The sequence below is a fragment of the Corylus avellana genome, chromosome 2, assembly GCF_965113065.1.
Source record: "Corylus avellana chromosome 2, dhCorAvel1.hap1.2, whole genome shotgun sequence".
NCBI lineage: Eukaryota > Viridiplantae > Streptophyta > Magnoliopsida > Fagales > Betulaceae > Corylus > Corylus avellana.
Window position 1 is genome coordinate 34,254,269 of NC_142491.1, and position 18,583 is coordinate 34,272,851.

Sequence of the window (18,583 nt, forward strand, 5' to 3'; positions counted from 1 at the left end):
TTTATGAAATTTCAAATTTATCCTTAATTTCAAATTAATTTTTTTTAGTCATTTTCATTAAAAGTTAACCGTTAAATCTGACGGATAGGGGTCAATTGAATCAAATTCAAAGTTCAGAGGGTTAAATTGAGAGTTTTTTAAACTTAAGAAAATGTTCTTAAAATGCATAGTAGTTCAAGGATCTAGAGTGAAATTTCTCCAAAAGAATATATAGCAACAATAGAGAAGGAAATTAAGGATCTTGTTGCTTGAGTAATCTACGACAAAGATTTCTGTAACTCATCCATGAAATCTCAAGGACCATGTGAATATGTTTTGAAAGAAAGTGAAATGAAACATATTCTGTTATGATGATAAAACTATTGCTTAAACAATTAAGGCATTCTTTTGAGGGTAAATGTATCAAGAAAGCACAAACACATGGGGGCTGATGGGAAGTAGCAGCAACTGCTGTGAACCACCCGCTGCTTGCCACATGCTAAGCACTAATGATTTGATGCCCCTTGGAGCCGACACCTTTCAATTTATGACTAGATTTCGTAGCGTTTGGGCTAAGTGGTCTTAAAGACAACCTCATTTTTCGTGTCGACATCTTTTGTATTATTAGCTTAATTTGGGACCTAATAATTCTGGATTATAAGCTAATTAGCTACCTAGCCGTGGCCACCATGTACTTATTATTAGCTAGATTTTCTTCTGAAATTATATATATATTTGATAATTAATCATACCAAATTAAGTTGGTATGAATTAATTAAGAAGAGTGATTATAATGTGTTAGTGGGGTGGTGGGTGATGGAAACTTTTTGAGATTTTCAATGGGGAGGAAGTTTGTTGTTGAATATCAAATCGATTGGCATGTTTCTTGGCTCTCAATCTTGCTTCTATGCCATCATAGTAGTTGATAGCACAAATCAAATATATTGAAAGTTGAAGTATTTTGTAAAGTATAATCAAAGCTGTTCAAATGTCGATTTATTACTTAAAATTTTTTATCACTTTATAGCATTTTAAAATAAATGATCATTTATCATGCAGTGAGATGTGTAAAATGAATTGTGACTAAACCTTACACCTCACATCTAACTTTAAAATTTAAGCAAAGATGTAAAATATTAATCGCATAAATTCACCAATTTTTTTTTTTTAATCAATTTAAATTTTGAGAAAATTGCACTCTCCCCCTCAAACTAATACTTAATTTGTAATATCCTCCCAAATTAAAAATTGCATGAATGCCCATCTCCAAATTACCAAAAATTTGCAATGTACTATTTTTATCATGCAAAAAAAAAAAAAAAAAATCCCTTAAATTTTTTTGAATAAGACAAAAATTCCCCTAAAAATAGAAATAATTTTTTTTTTCTTTTTAATCTTCTTCAATTTTTTAGATTTTTTTATATTTTTATTAAAGGTACTTTTGTCATTTAAAGGACATTGAAAATTTTTAATAAATGTTTAGTTAGAGAGAAACAGTACAAATTGAATATTAGTTTGAAGTAAATACGTGACATTTTCCCATAAATTTCTAAGACAAGCGACAAGTTATCAGAAATTATTGAGGAAGCTCAATTATGAAAGAATTTTTGTAAAGCCCCAAAGACCTCAAGTGTCTTTATCACGTATGAATAAGTTGATACACGAATAATACATTTGGTGCGTGCATTCCCATCTCTCCCTCTTTTTCATTCCAAGGAACTCCCCTTGGCCCTTGCTGCTGATTGTGACTATAACATGTGCATTAAAAGTTAGCAACACGAGTTTTGATAAGCAAACCGCTCACCTTTTCTTTTTATTTTGACCCCAATTATTAGAGCTGGAGCCGGATGGGGACACATTAACAGTGCTCTTCCCATAAGAGACCACACAGTGCCAAAAATCAATCCCTTTTTACTTGTCATATAAAAATAAAAATAAAAAATAAAAAATGAGACCCACCCGTTCAAATAAATGGTTGAAATGTTCTTGTATCTGATGATCGGAGCGGATCTGTGACGACGACAACGACATGGTCAAGTCACGTAAAAACATAAATAGGGCACATGGATTGATGCGTGTTGTAGGAGTGTTGGCATTGATAGAAGAAATGAATGGTGGCATGTGGGTTGAAGTTGGAAACAATGGTGGTCCTTCAACTGGGATGATCTTGAAACCAATCCAAGTGATAGTGATGAAACATAAGCACCCGTGTGCCTCGATTGGGTATGCAATGGAAAAGGAGAGATGAAAATTGTTGAGAGTTTGGGACACAGGGAACAGTATAAGCCCCACTAGGCATCTTGAGAGTGACCCTCCCAAAGGACTCTTTGCTCCGTTTAGTAGGGCAGCTGACAAAAATATATATGCAAAAGCTGGGGTTCAGTCTAATTCAATTCAGAGATCTCTCACATGCTCTTCTTGCCCTCATCCAAAAACTTGGAGGGATGGGGAGTGAAATGTCAATGCACTCTATAAGGTGGGGACAAGAAGCCATGTGACATGTAACCCCCCTTGTCTAATAAATACTTTTGGCGCTTTCGGCAACTTTTTTGGGCAGTGGAGTTAGCTATTCAAGACACTCCCACATGTTGCACTCTGCTCTCGACTTAATATGACCAAATGCCCTTCCCCATAAATTAATAATAATATTAATAATGAGCACAGCCGCAGCATGAAGCATATAGTAAAAATCTTCCATTCCATGTGCCGCGTGTTGACTTCCCGTCCCAGTATCAAACATCAAAATGTACCTAAGCTCAAACCAATTTCAAGCAAATATAACAATTATTGAAAACTCATATGGGTATGATTTGTTTATATATATATGTAACATCGTACTTGGAACACCAAGTCCAATGAGAATATTATATTGTAATATGTAGGTGAAAAGATTTTGTAAAATTAACATTTCATGGCCAAACATTAACAAATAATTGGGTACAATATCCAAAGGACAGATTTGCAAGTCCGGCGAGCATGTCTGTCTTTCACACTAATTCAACCGGTGTATTGAATAATACTAATAAATAGATATGCCGACTGCCAACTGCTAATATTATTATATCTCTTTTTTCTTTTTCTTTTTTTGTTAATGGTAATAAAATTGATAGAGAGAGAGAGAGAGAGTTGGATTCAATTATTGGAAGGATTGGGAAGGAGGTGCTGAGAATTGGAAAGGTAAGTGTGAGATAGATTTACTTGCAAGAGAAATGGACATGTATTTAACAGAGAATAAAGAAAGATTAAAGGGGGAAAATAAAAATAAAATTAAAAAAAAAAAAAAAGGAAAAAAGAGTCGAAATGGCACGTGGCAATTGTCATCAGCTAGGTGGCGCGGAACTAGAGCCGGCGCCGGAGCCGGAGAGGCGCTCGGCGAGGGCGCTCATCGCTCGGACTTGCATCTCAAGCGCGGCTATGTAGTCGGTAGCTTCATCTAGAATCACTGGCAACGGCTGTTTCCGGCAACCGGGGACCAAGCGGCCGAGAACCCTGACTTTCCTCTGCACAGCCGGTAGACTCTTCCCCTTCAGCCTCAATACGCTCACCTTCGGCTTCTTCGACGACGACCGGGTAGTCCCGGTGGCTGCTGAAACCACTCTCTGGCGCTTGTGCTTCTTCTGGAACTTGAGCTTGAGCCGGCTCGTCAGAATCGCCCGGCTCCATCTCGTCTTGCCCTTGGCAGCCACGGCCAGGACTCTGTCGGCGGCCTCGCGCACGGCTCGTCCCCGTCGAGGCACTTCAGCCGAAGGCGAAGAAGGCGAAGGACCGAGCCGGACTTGGCTCAGAGCCTGTACGAGCTTGGAGGAGTAGCTTTGCTGCTGCGCCTCCGATTTCCATTTTATGTGGTTGTGATCATCGTTGTGGTCCTTCTCTTGGATTTTCTTCTTCTTCTTCTTTTTTGATCGATCGGAGTTCGTTACGGGGTTTGAGATCAGAGTCGACGCCATAACCGAATATCTCTCTCCGCCCTAAATACTCAACAAAATTTTCAAACTCCTCTGTCCAACACCTGAAAAATATTCAGAGATTTATTAGTAAGATTAAACCAGATTTCCATAAACCAAATCTGATTATTTGTTTCGATCGGAATCGGATAAAATCTGGCTCGAAAGGTTTCAGATCGATATTGAACAAAAAAGATTCATGGCAGAGGATGTGATCAAATTCTGGTATCAAAATCTCAAAATATTTTACCAGAAAGAAAAAAAAAAAGATTTATAAGAAATAATCGAACAAAGAAAATTGCGGAATAAGAGAATTTACCTTTCAGAGAGTGGCTCAGAAATGATCGAATGGAGAGAGAGGGGAACGGAACGGAGTGGGTGAGGTGTCGATTGGTGATTATGTGGATGAAGGGAGAGAGAAAGGTTGGGAAAGAGGGTTATAAAGGAATCAGAGCAAAGCACGCGTCGTTTAATCGATACCACATTTTTATTTTTGCCCTTGCGTTGTTGCACTGTGCGCCACCACGCCGACCCACTTCGGCGTTCTTTTGGGTAATGGTCTGTTAGGGGGCACAGACCATCCACCTCGTGGCTCAATATCATCATCTTTAAGAGTTTTGTTTTTAAAAAAATATTAAAAAATAAAATCCTAATTATTAAAAATGATACATTGTGACATTCTAAGCTTTCGGTATATCAGTACTTCTAATATCTAATTAAGTGGATGTCTTTATTATTTAGTTATATATAAGTACTTATTTTGCTTATACAAAAACATAGAATAAATACTAATCATTAAAAATGATTAATTTGAAAACATATGTTAATATATATATATATATATATATATATATATATTAATTTTTTTTTTAATATATATATATATATATAATTTTTTTTTCTTATTTCTAATAGGCCATGTTGTCAATCTCCCGTCCAATTAATTAATGATATACTACATCAAACCAATCAATTAACGACATGTAGCTTTTATTTGACACCTCATGTGCCACATGACATAGTTGCCTTAAAAAATAATTATTAATAACTTTTTTTTTATTATTTTTTTTATTTAAGGTATATTTGTAATTTGAAGTAGTATACCACATGGCACCTAAATTGGCACACAAAATGTTAAATGAGAGTTACGTAACATAAATTAATTAATCTGATGTGGCATACTGTTAATTAATTGGTATGACGTTGCATATTGTTAATTTTTTGGACAATATGTTGACAAAAGAACCTATTTAAAACTAGACAAAAATCGAAAGACCTAATTGTCTAAATTGGAAAACCTATGGATTAAATTTGATTTTTTCCAAAAAAAAAAAAAAATTTACATAATCAAATTTTCTAAAAACTCTAGAATATCTAGATTGAGATCCATTACAATATATATATATATATATATAAAATTGTTGGGATAATTTAAGAGTGGCCGAATCACTTCCTTAAACACAGGCGATGGCTGATGTAGGAGTAGCCGAGCAAACCTGTTGGCCAAAGAAAACGATTCAAACCGCTTTTCGTTTTTGTTTTTTACTTTGTTGTGTCGCCGAAAAAAAATATTACACCTGATGCGACACCCTAACGGAATATTTTTAGTCTCTTACAAGTACAAAGTTAAATATCTTTAACCCCATTTTACGGTTTGACATTCATCTCAAGGTAATTAGCTGCAGCCGGTCAAAGAGCGTCAAACCAATATATCCAATACAATACAATGTGACAGAATTCTATCTTGTTTTCTTTAATTCTAAGCAATGCGGGACATCATGTGACACAATAGATAATTAGTGTTTGCTTAGGGTAAAAAAGGGTGGGCTGAGTTGTTTGTTTGTTTGATTTGTTTTTCTTTATTAGCTCTTTGTTTCTAAAGGATATCATTGGGCCGTAACTTAGGCAGTAAAGTGACTATAGGATAGACCCTAGATTTAAAATTTACGAAGGCAAAAAAAAAAAGAAGAAAAAGTTGCTCCTACAAAACTTTCTAAGAGGCTATTGTAATTTTAAACCAAATCACATCAAATGTATTATTTGATACGGCTTATATGCATTTTTAAAAATCAAACGTCTTAAAATATTTATTTTATAGTGACATGTTTTATAATGATGAATCCGATCGAACCGACAATTTTTGCCAATCTCTTTGATGGGTTCTGTAGCATAATGCGGATAAGATCGTTGGAGTGTAAAGAGCAAAAGAACAATCAAACCAATAAGCTAAAAGTTATAGTGCCAAGTCTACAATTAAGCTGAAAGGTAGGTGTGGGATCAGTAGCACTATTGTAATCCTACTCAAGATGGGTTTAAATCGTTCATTTGACCAACTTTAACATCAAATTGGGCATCCGGCCCCAAAACGATTTAAAATATCTAAACAAAAACTATACTAATTCCCCTTTAATTATCATACCATTTGCTTCCAAACTTTAAAAAGTTGTAATGTATATCAGCAAATTTTTTTGTAAATTTAAACGACTATGTAAAATGTCTGTTATACCACCATAAATTTATAAAAATACAACTATGCCTTTAAATCAAAACAATAATAATAAAAGAAGAAGGAAAAAACAGTAAAAGAATTCAGGAAAAATAGCATTGGGAACAAGTAAATTTTTTCCAAAATTCAGAATTGGGAACAATTTACCGTCTTAGACTCCGTTCGTAAAATATTTTCCGTCAGAAAATATAAAAAAGAATGATTTATTTGAAAATATTTTTTAACGTTTAACTTGTATGAAAAATGAGCGATGAACGAAAACGACAGGCGACTTTCAGCAGCCTCTAGGGGGTGGTTAGGTCATGGTTTGATTGTGGTTTGTTAAAGGTCTAGCAAACTCCGACGATTTGAAATGGAGAAGTTAAAACTCAAAAAATAATTTACGATTAAAAAAAAATCATTTTATGGGAACTAAAGACGCTTTTAATTTAAATATTATTTTTGTCACACAAAATACTAAAAACTAGGGGGAAAAAAAAAAATTGAGAAATCATCCTAAACAAACAAACAAACGGGAATCTTAATAGCAAAGGTTAATAAAGAGAATGATAATAAAGATTGGTGACATGTCATAGCCTAATTGGATGTGGCCATGGGTGTTGGTTTCCACTAATTGACTGGAACCAGGGGGGTCCCGCATAATATTTGTTTTCATTCCGTGCAATGATTATGGGGGTGTTGATGATGCATAAAAGAAATGATAAACAAAAGAAATGCATGTGCAATGTGGGTTGTTTCTCTGGCACTTCTCTACCTCCGGCCTTGTTTCCTATTTGTTGGGATTTTGGAATTTTCTTCCTTTTGTGAGGTGTGGACAGTTAAGCTCCACATTTCCTGCAATGGGTCCCCTGCTTTCCTAGGTGGAACAGATATTTTATCCAATTGGAATCCCTAATTATATCATAATAATCAAGATATGAAGCATTAAGAAGGTGAGTAGTTTTGCCCACTTGACATTTACCATCTCTTTTTTCATTGGATAGAATTCAGAGACCACAAAAGAAAGCTTCACGCGTACCAATTATTATTTGGTTTTATAAAGACAACCAGACTTTGAGATAAAAGGTCTTAATGGCAGTATAATTATGATAAATAAATAAAAATTAGTTTGTCTAAAATTTAGATTAATCATGAACCTAATCCTCATTCTCATCAAAATCATGGTACCCATGTGTATGTCAACAGGGACAATGAAATGAGAAACCTTAACATATTTCTTTTGGGGAAACTGAAACAGTACTATTAACATTATAATCCAAGTGGGCATCATGATGCTCAAGGGAAATTGCCTCCCTTGTGTGAGACACAATTAACAGTTGGAATCAAAAAGGGTGCGAGCATTAAGGAGCACCAGAAAGTGTTTTACTTATTGCATATGGATGGTGAAGGATGATTTAAGATGATCCTAGAAAACCTGGGTTTTTAATAAATCCTACTGGCTCCTTAAGGTGGTAGTTGTTAGTCATAGTGTGTATGATGTTAGAAATCATTGCATATCATTGCTGGATATCCCCCCCATTCAGACTTCTATAGCAATACCCAAGTTTTGATGCAACTAAAAAGTAAGGGGAGGGCTGCTGATCAGGATCAGGTCCAACCAAAGAAAAGGTTTTGTTGACCAATCTGACCAGCTAAATTACAGACACCAACTCCACAGAGGTTACTTTTTGGTGAGCAGAAATTTTGGTGTTACTGTTGCCTAGATTGTAGTTGCATCTAATTCCAAGGTGAATAAAACCAAATTCCTTAGGGATTAAGGCTCATATCAAGCCATGGGAATCAAATTCACTCAGCACCCACCTGCTGTTTACAGCTTATTTTGTACAACATAACTAAGCATCTAATTTTCTTTAGGAAACTTTTCATTCAACTCAGGATAGGCATCTAATTTTCACAAGGATGGATATTACAAAACAAAAGAAATCTAGCATCCAAAGTTACAATTCCTTAAATTAGTGATAATAACAGTCCCATACTAAAATCACAGCATATAAATAAATACAGTCAAATGGCAAGTGCAACCAAGGAGCACTGTTTGCTTCTTATGTGCTTTCTAGTTGGCATTGAGCTAGCAAGTCAATTTGCTAACAATGAATTGTTTAAGGGGGGAAGGTAGAACGGTTACATCCTCACAGCATGTTTTTCAAAACTATCAATGAAGAATATTTGAAGATAATGCAATGACCACAAGATTTTTTTCTCAGCTAAAATGCATACCGAAGTTCTGCGACGAGTTAAAATATCAACTAAAACCACTGTCTTTGACTTGGCATAAACATATACTAAAATAGCCAGCTAAGCCCTAGAGTGCCTCTAATGATCTATTCATGCATCATGCATCATGCATGCATGCATGCCTTTATACGAGTCCATACATGAACATAGTTTTCTTTGATATTTCATGTTTCAATTCATGTCTGCAGATCACTCTGAAAATCTGTTTAGAATGTTTAGATGGGATGCATTAGAAGAGAAAATTACTAGCCCACAATTTTCTTTTACAGTGAAAACCAACCTCCAATTATCTACGTCCTAAACAGCATATTTCAGACTTAGAAGTGCTATGTACTTGGGAGGAAACATAATCAAATTAATTCATTTTTATTAGACGCCAGTAAATGCTTGTGGTACAATATTCTCTCTTTCTCCCTTAATTATACAACAAAGCTCCACAATCTCATTCAACAGTTACAAATTCTGTGGATTAAAACAAGTCTATACCTTTAGGTACAGGTAGATCTCAATTAATGTTCACTCTCTCATTCAGAAACTTAAATATTTTTGTGGGTTACACCAAATAATTCACTTTCACTATAGCTACCCCACCACCCACTTCTACACGATTCCTACTAGTGAGTGTCATGGCTCTTTTTATTGACCCATCGATTATTAAACTGTCAAATTGGATTCTTATCTGTCCCTTCAAAAAACTCCACTTTCAGAGGAAAGAGCCTCTAAAATTTTATTGGTGTCTCTATCCATCTCATTTCCATTTTGTAAGTTTTAACTACTTCCATGAAAGAGCCAATGAGGACATGCTTGGTGGCCTCTTATCATTATTACAAACAAGGCAATTAGCTACAAGGATAAACCAAATTGCAGCTACAGAGCTTCTTAAGGATAGGGATGATGCATCTGAAGGACCACCATTAGCTTTTCTTAGTGCATTTCTCCCTACAATAAGCCTAGAATAAGAAGTGCTTTTTCTAGTATATTCTTTATTTTTTCAAATCATAATCGTTTTTTGTTTTTTTTGACTACTTAGGGTTTGACTGGATTTACTCCTATTTTGTACCTTCTATCACATGTTACCAACTACCCACCATGATTTCTTTACAGTGCATGTATCATTTATAGATGACGTGATTGCTTGGATCATTGACTGCACATATTGAAGATATCATTTCTATGAAACTTGTTGAAAGGTATTGTTTTGTTTGAACCTGTCTCTCTCTCTCTCTCTCTCTGTGTGTGCGTGCATGTGTGTGTGCAGTGATCAAATTTGAAGCATCTGCACTTCTAATTAAGGTTGATCAGATTATTATTTTAACAGATTATTGCAAACAAATTGGATAAGTCTGACACAATACAGACATTTTAACTACTATATGAAATGTATAGATGACATAATCAAACAATTAACCTAGCTGGGACATGCCTGGGTGCTCAAGAATTTTGGTGAAAACTCTCATTACGTTTAATTTTCTAACTTAATAGAAAATCTAAATTCTAGTACATCCCAGTCAGTGGTACAACTTCAAAAAATATATATTTAAATCTGTGCAGGCATAAGTGTCTGTGAGCGTTTGTGTGGGTGTGTGAAATTGTTTACAATTCTCTATGGATCTTTTCTGTGACTATGGACAGTTTCCATCATAAGCATGCTTCTGGGGAGCGAAGCTGTTTCTGGACAATAAGCAACATTGATCCGCCTAGATGATTGACCGGACTGGGTTCATCAAATCAATAAAGGACAAATAGAATGCGGTGGACATTCATTTTCTAGCAGGCCCTCTCTGAGTTATCACTTGACTTCAAAAGACAAAAGTGTCAAAAGGCCACTTTGGCAAAGTGGACGCTATCATTAGGAGTACTTTTTTGTTAGACCCAAGCATCAGATTAGGTGAACAAGACCGGTGTGAGGGCAGGAGAAATCATCCATGGTGGACTCTCACTAACTAATGAAATCACTTCATCTTGGGCTAGCTAGCTAGGTGGATTCTTAATTTAGGCCCGTTCTAGTTCACATACAACATATACAAACCTATTTGTGGCCTAAATACGAACCAGGTTTATGCGACACAAGATTACTAATGAGTAATGACAGCACATACTGGGAGCAGCGAGGAAAATGGGTAGAGACTCTAGAGAGAGTCACAACGAAAAAGGGGCTTCTAACTGTGGCGTCTAAATTATTATTGTTTTTTATTTTTTTCCAGAAAAAACACGTTGGAGTATACTGTTTTCCTTGTCAGTTTTTCTTTGGCTTTATATACAACTTCCCTTTGTATCTTTAGATTTGGGCTCAGTACGCAGACTGCCATAACATATATCACACGCTCATGAAATTGGACCCTTCAGCCCAATTTTCAGAAGTCCACAATCAGTAGCACAAACACAGGGAAAACAAAAAACAAAAAAAAACAAGAGGAAGAAGAAGCAAAGAGGAGCGGAAGCAATCAGAGGATGTGCGATGTAGTTAAAGCTCTAATACCATGTTGAAAGGTTTGAATGGGAAGAAAATAGAGAAAGAGGAGGCTACGTAGACCAAAATATTCCCAGTAACAAATTCCTTACCAACATATTCTTCTATCCCTAACAATCTCTTTTAACAAAAGACAACGCTTTGACGTGATTCTATAATATTGTAATATCCTTATTCTTAATTTTAAGCTCTTGTAATATTATATTTATTTATTGTTAATTTATTTATTACTATTATTTACTTATCGACAAGAATTTTTGTTCCATCAAATTATTTTACAACAAACCAAACTAGATCAAAGATCTTAAACATTGAAGGGGATCAAAAAACTATTTATAACCTAAAAGAAAAATCCGAAAGAATATGGTATTCTAGAATACACATGATCAAGTTTTTGCAGACCAAGATGGGAGCCTATAACTTATCAGATACTATCAGAGGGTTGAATACATTAAGATGTAAGGCTCTCTATATCTATGATGTATCCATTTGATGTAAACTAATTGTATTTCTTTCAAACAAAAGAAAGGGAGCTACAGTGGTTAAATAAGAAAGAATCTAGGGCTCCTACTCATGTAACACATGCACAATTATGACTTCTAAGTGGGCAGAGCATGTAAAATAGTTTGTCCTCCTTTATTGAACATTACATTAGCACTAATCTATAGATTTGTCAACGCGCGCGCGCATACAGATGCATTAGTGACGCAAATATAGCTATTAAACCTTGAATTTCTATGTACATGCCACCATCGGAGGCCAAGATACATTAAACCTTGAATTTCTACATGCCAAACAGACAGTTCATAGAGCTTACAATTATCAATATGAAATGAATTGAACGGCTTATGTGAGCAATTAGACTTAAGAAATATTGGTATGTACTGCATGAAACAAGAAAAATGCTCTCTATCTATGACATAGATGCCTACTGTACTATTCAATTTGTGAATTAGTACTCAACCAATCATTTCCATTTACACATGTAGTGATCAACTAGAACTTTCCAGTTCAATACACTCCAATGTAGCAAAGTTTATCTGAGAGAAACGAAAATGCAAAGCATGACAAAAGCAGCAAAAGAAGACCTACTAAGCCTGTCAACTAAAGCTCTCACCACTAATGCTTGTTCAGGTTGGAAGATGTCTGCTGGAAGAGTGTTGGACCGCTGAACCGAAGAAGAAAGCTACTGCCACTGCAAGCATCCACAAGAAGAAAGAGAGGAGCACTATTTGAATTTTGATTGAAACGAGCTCAGCAAAGCGGTCTCTCTCTTTTGGTCGATTATAGAACTCCTCAATAACGATCTCAATCAGTGCGTCCAGAATCTTCTTAGATTGAGGATCTACATCCGTTGAGTTCAGGACTTGAGTTCGATTTCTTTTCAGAATATCGACCACGATCTCCAACTCCACAGAACCGGTCTTCAAACCAGTTGGTTCGATGGTTCCGTCAAGCTGTCCTGGTTCTTGCATGTCAGCGGTGATCGTGGAAGATGGAGTAAGGTCAGAAGGAGGAGAGGATTCAGATGAACCAAAAAGTGACCGATTCTCCGCAATCAAGAAGCTCTAGGAAAAAGAAACGCGAGTCAAGAACTCAAAAACAGAATGTTATTCAATCAAACTACAATATTAATTTTCATTTCCTACGTTTTCTCAGAAACCAAACGGTGCAAGTTGAATCGAAATAATTTAGAGAAATTAAAACACGATTTGCACACAAAGGAACCGAAAATCACATAGGTTGAGATTCAATCTTACTTCTGCGATTTCTCCATTGTGATCAAAGTTAGTGATCTCAGAAATCGAAGATAACTCCACCGATTCGTTTGAAGATTCCAAAGCATCTTCGGAAACAGAGGTGAATGCAGCGTTCAAGCTTTTCTTGGTGATCTGGAAAGAAGAAAAAGAGGGAATGAGGAAATCGAATTCGAACGCGACGGAGGCGAACGCAGAGATTGGAAAATTAGGGTTTAGATTTGTACATTTTGGAGCTTCTTGGACGAGGAGTCTTTGGATCTCCGATTCGAAAGCTCTGAGGGACGGCCATAGTCCTTCCGTGGAGTTTGGTGCTCCTTCATTTCGCTCTGATTGGCGGGAGAATTTTGAAATATCCCTTTTTTGTGGAATATGAAAGAGGTATATATAGTGTGCACTGAGATAGAGAAAAGAATGTAAAGAAGAAGATTACGGCTGATAGTGTCCCTTCGATCATATTACAAAGCCTTATATTATGTGATCAAAGGCTATAAGATCATCAGAGCTTTGATTGACTAGGCTGGGATGAATCATGAATCCGATCGGATCAAAACCAATCTCGGTCCGTATCCAATAACTCTATATAATTGTTAATAATTGGTTAAATTGAGGGGGTTTTTTTTTTTTTTTTTTTTTTTTAAGTTTTGATTTAAAGGTATTTTTACTGCAACTTCATCCAATTGCACACAAGTATACTAAATAGTATTTCTTATTTTAAATGTACAGTTTTGACAATTAAAAAAATGAGGTCACTTGCAATTAAAGGTGAAAAGGCGGGTGATTATCCGCCCGCTAACCTCCTATATACATCGTTTCATGTATATATATACATGAAATGACATCGTTTTTATGTTTATATATATATATAAATATTTATAAAATGTTTAAAAACAATGCCATTTTGGTTTTTTCTTTTAAAAAGTAGTTAGCGGTTATTAAGGTTATTAACCGTTAACCACCTAAGCGGTTAACAAAGGCACCGAGGCGGTTAGTGAATTTTACTAACCGTCTTTTCATCCATACCAAGAATTAATTGTTGAAGTAAGAACTAAAAAATTATTTGGTCACTTATAAACCATGGTTATTCCCACTCAAAACGAGCTATTGAGAATGGTTGAACCACTCTCGTAATTAAGAGGTTAGTTCGATGAAACATTCACCTTTGCACTGCAAGCCACCTGTTTTTTATTTTATTTTATTTTAATTTTTTATTTGCTATCATGATTTGGAGCATTAATTTCAAATGAACCAACGGCTCAAATAAAAAGTATTGCACGAATATATATATATATATATATAGCATCAGTGCAATAACATAAATATCCCAATTCAAATTTCTCAACAATACCCCTTACTGAACGATCCCAGTCTGCCAAGTGCCGAGTGTTTGCAAGTTGCATCCTTGGACTTAATTCTTGGTGATTCATATATGCTGTTGCCATTCAAATTCCTAGTTACTTGTCGGCATTTAGGCCAAAAATGAGACACACATGTCCAGGGTAAAACAAATCATGAATAGGGTCTGAATAGAAGAAATTTTTTGTTGTATTCGTGTGATGTTGTTTTTCTAAAGTACTCTCATGCTCCGGATGATCTTTATGAACGAATGAATGATGAAATTATTCTTTAAAAAAAAAAAAATCAACCTCTCGATTGGATGCTGCGGTTTGATTGATAGATTTTTTATTTATTTATTTAGTTTAATAAATCGAAGGGGTTGGTTGGATGATTAGATCGAGTCTTAGAGATATCCCTCAAAACTATCTAAACAAACCGATAAACATCCCATTCATTTCATCACTCACAATAATCAAAATCACCATCAATAATTATTATTAAGAAATGTTATTTCTCTATCTCCTATCCATTTCACATCCATCTCCACTTGTTTTTTTAAAAAAAAATTAAGTATTAGATATGTTATAAGACCCACATGTATGAAAACAGATTTAATGGTCGGTTTAAAAAAAAAAACAAAAGATGGATGAAAGATGAACAAGAAATGGAGAAGTGGTAGGTCTCATTAATTAGTATTTTAACAAAGTTTATTGTAATTAGGAAAAAAAAATCCAAAAGTTTAGTTTATTATCACAATAATATTGCCAAAAAAGCACCATTACTGTATGTCGACCACTAACTGAACATTATTGGATGAATTAGTGGTTGCTCATTGACCAAATCATTGCCGTTAAAAACCTTGATCACCAATATATAAATTAAAAAGGATGACTACAATTCTATGCAGTGAAAATGAAATGGGCGTGTAATTATTGCAGTGAGAATTATCGCGCAAGAATATCACACAATTTGGAGCCCGACATTGAAAGCACAAGCCACGATTAATAATTAAATCATTGAATATTAACAATGAAATGCTGAATTATCAATTTTAATCATAATTACTTCTTCGGTGGCCACTGGCCACACAGTTTCTCTCTCAAGTCTCAATGGTGCATGCCGCTATTGTGACGCCCCCACCCCCACCCATGCTTTACTAGTGCTCTGAATTATCACGCAACTATTAATCCATCGACTGCCTATATATTGCCACCAATTTGCCTCCCATTCTTTCATTGTCCACAACGCAAATCTTCTTCTAGCAGAAAAGGCCGGTAAGTAATAATTGATTAAATTAAGTTTAATTAATTATACATTATAATATTTATGCTTCTTACTTTTCAGGGTTTGGTGATCGATCATGAAGACTGTTGCTGTATTCTTCGTTGCGTTTATCTTTGTGTTAGCAACTCTGCAAGCCAATGTAGAAGGGCGTCATCTCCTAAACGAAGGAACTCTTGGGCGAAAGGCTAATGTTGGTGGCGGTGATGCAAAAGGTCAAGCTGCAGCAGCCAACAAGGGCGCCGGCGTTGTGAGCTCGGACGGCAAAGCCAACAACGACAATGTGGATGAAGTGAACCCAACCTACCAGAGCTATTCTAATTCTGGAACATCCCCCGACTCTCACCATTATTACACGGATGATAAGAGGCCCAACCAGCACTGAGCTTGTGAGCTACAAGAATGCATGCATGCATGGAGCTTGTATGTGTATATATATGGTGTGGCTTTGAATAAAGTGAAACCAACATGCATGGTAGCCAAAAAAATAATATGTATGTATGTATGTATCTATGGCACATGTTTAGTTTCACCATGATGATGAAGTGATCTTCAGTACTTCATATAAATTGTCTATTGTTTGTGTCCGTGTGCGACAGGCTTTTCATGGCTTGTAGGCAAACTATGTTGTCGTTCTAAAATAAAAAAGACCATGCGCGCATGGGTTGCGTCGTAGTTCCGTGTTTGCTTATTTGTTTGTACCTAATATCGTGAATCGGATCGTTTGCATGAAAGAGTAGAGATTCATGAAGAAAAAGATACGTCATAATAAACTCAAACAATCCATCTAGGAGCATTTTTGAGAGATTATTTTGTTTATTTTGTTTTCATTAATTAGAAATATCACTTTTGTCTAAACTCAAAGCTAGCTGTTAAACTTTTGCCTTAAGTACACCATGCATTAATACATCTCCCACATTGAATATTTTTTGTTAGCTTCTAATCGAAAATGAAAAGATACAAGATTTATCAAAAAAAAGAAAAGATACAAGATTAAATTGAGACATGCATGGAAATCCCTTACTTCTTCTTAAAAGAATTCAGGCTCCATTTGGCAGTGGATTAGGTAGGTAATTTTTTGTTTGAAAGTGATTGATATGATACAAAGTAGATAGAAGTTTGGAATTTTTTGTAGAGAAAAGTGAAAAAAAAAAAAATGTGTTGTATTGATTTTTTTAGATAAATAGTAATAAAAAGTTGCTGATATGATATAAAAAAATAAGAATATTGGAGAGTTCAAAAAAATTTAGACTTTGGCTAGTCCGTTGCCAACGGGCCTCGAGTCCTCTTCAGTTGGTAAAGCTTAGAAATGAGTGCAACAAACCTTCTCTCCTTTGACTTGTTTTCTTTCAAATATAACAATCTGGCTGTTGTTTGTACGACTCAAACGAACTCCACACAAGTAGTTGAGTCCAAATGTCTACTAGAATACACTTTTTTTTTTTTTTTTTTAACATGTCCCACAAAAATGGGGGAATGATTTAAACTAGTGACCTTCATTTCATTAGGCGTGGTCCCAGCCGATTGAGGTACCTCTTGGGGATAGAATATGCATTTCTATATCTAGTTGGACAGAAGTTACATATATTAATGAGAAATGATAAAAATCATATCTATAGATTTTAGAGTTCACTATAAAAAAAAATAATAATAAAAAAAAGTGGTCATTGGGTCGCCGCTAATGAGGGAAAAGTGGCTGTTATTTACAAATAGCGGTGACAAGTGGCCACTAGTAATCGGACGTTAATGCTAAATACTTTTAGGGTCACTGCTAATGACTTTTTTTGTTACCACAAAAATAGTTTAAAATTAATGAGCTTTGGGTCGCCGCTAATGAGATAAGAAAATTAAAAAAAAAAAAAAAAAAAAAAAAAAAAAAAAAAAAATTAAAAAGATCAATAGCGGCAACCTAGAGTCGCCGCTAATGATATGAGAATTTTTAAAAAAATCAATAGCGGTGACCTTTATATGAGCAAATTAAAAAAAAAAAAAAATTAGCTTTTATTATATATAAATTATAGGAAATCAAAATAATTTTCATGGAACACACTAATCAGAAGGGTCAAGCTTAATCGTTTACAGGGTCAAGCTTAAGTGACACGAGGGGAGAAATTACCAATGTTATACCTAGACAAATAAGAGCAGGGAACTGCAAGATAACAAAATTGATGAGAAGTGTAAACTTGAAAAGTGTAAACTACAGATGTTTAACTTACTGATATTAAAAAGAACTAATGAAACTAAAAATCTTGCATCTAAGAAAAGGAAAAAATCATTCCCACAGAATCAATGATGTAAGTAACCATACACTATGGATAGCTGAAAACTGAGATGGCAAAACCAATAACAAGATCATACCAGGCAAGCTGCTTTAACTAAACAATGAATTAGAAAAGGAACTACTAGCAAACACTTTCTAACATATTCACTGATAGAAAAACAGTTCAGATTCTAAATAGTAAAAGTCAATATGAACATAGATCTTGCCTAACAACTCTACCTTATCCACTTGTGTACTCTGCAAATTTTGAAATCTTTGAGTTTGAAAGGCCATTAACTTGAAAAGGATAAAGGAATTCTTTATTTATGGAATTGAGGGTTAACAAATTCTAAATATGCCTTTGGTTTTAGTAAGATAAAAAATCCTTGTATAAAGGCAAATTCTCAAGAAATCATTCGACTATCTACAGGTGATAATGTGTTGTAAATTCATAGGAACAACTCAAACATTTCTTAAAAGGCCTTTAAGAATACAATATTACTCTCAAACCATTAAAAGAAACAGTCGGGCAAAAAATTAGGGAAAAAGAAAATAACCCAACACTATAAAAACTTATGATTAGGCCAAAAGTATGGGCATTGTTTATCTCAACCATAAGACAGCAATCACCAAATTCAACAAGAAGTTGTTGTAGGATTCTATATTCTAATAACTCTAGAGCTCAAATTCCCAAGTAAAATTCTGCATTTAAAAATCAATTTCTATGGAATAGTGATTATGGTCCACACATCCAAATAAAAATAGATTAATGTGTTTAATGGCTACATACCGTGCACCCATTGCTCCTTCAAC

General features: G+C 35.0%; 2 protein-coding genes across 2 annotated transcripts; both read right to left on the reverse strand.

The window, feature by feature from the left end:
* Positions 1-3,142: 3,142 nt before the first annotated feature.
* Positions 3,143-4,377, reverse strand: LOC132161668 (sequence-specific DNA binding transcription factor). The gene is made up of 2 exons (XM_059571842.2): positions 4,243-4,377; positions 3,143-3,988 (listed from the first exon to the last, which is right to left on the reverse strand). Exon 2 carries the CDS (start codon positions 3,924-3,926, stop codon positions 3,300-3,302), a length of 627 nt encoding a protein of 208 aa, XP_059427825.1. The 5' UTR covers positions 3,927-3,988; positions 4,243-4,377; the 3' UTR covers positions 3,143-3,299.
* Positions 4,378-11,980: 7,603 nt separating this feature from the next.
* Positions 11,981-13,398, reverse strand: LOC132167652 (protein SINE3). Its single transcript, XM_059578666.2, has 3 exons — positions 13,119-13,398; positions 12,895-13,026; positions 11,981-12,702 (listed from the first exon to the last, which is right to left on the reverse strand). The coding sequence occupies exons 1-3, from the start codon at positions 13,212-13,214 to the stop codon at positions 12,265-12,267; spliced, it is 666 nt and encodes a 221-aa protein (XP_059434649.2). The 5' UTR covers positions 13,215-13,398; the 3' UTR covers positions 11,981-12,264.
* Positions 13,399-18,583: the final 5,185 nt, after the last annotated feature.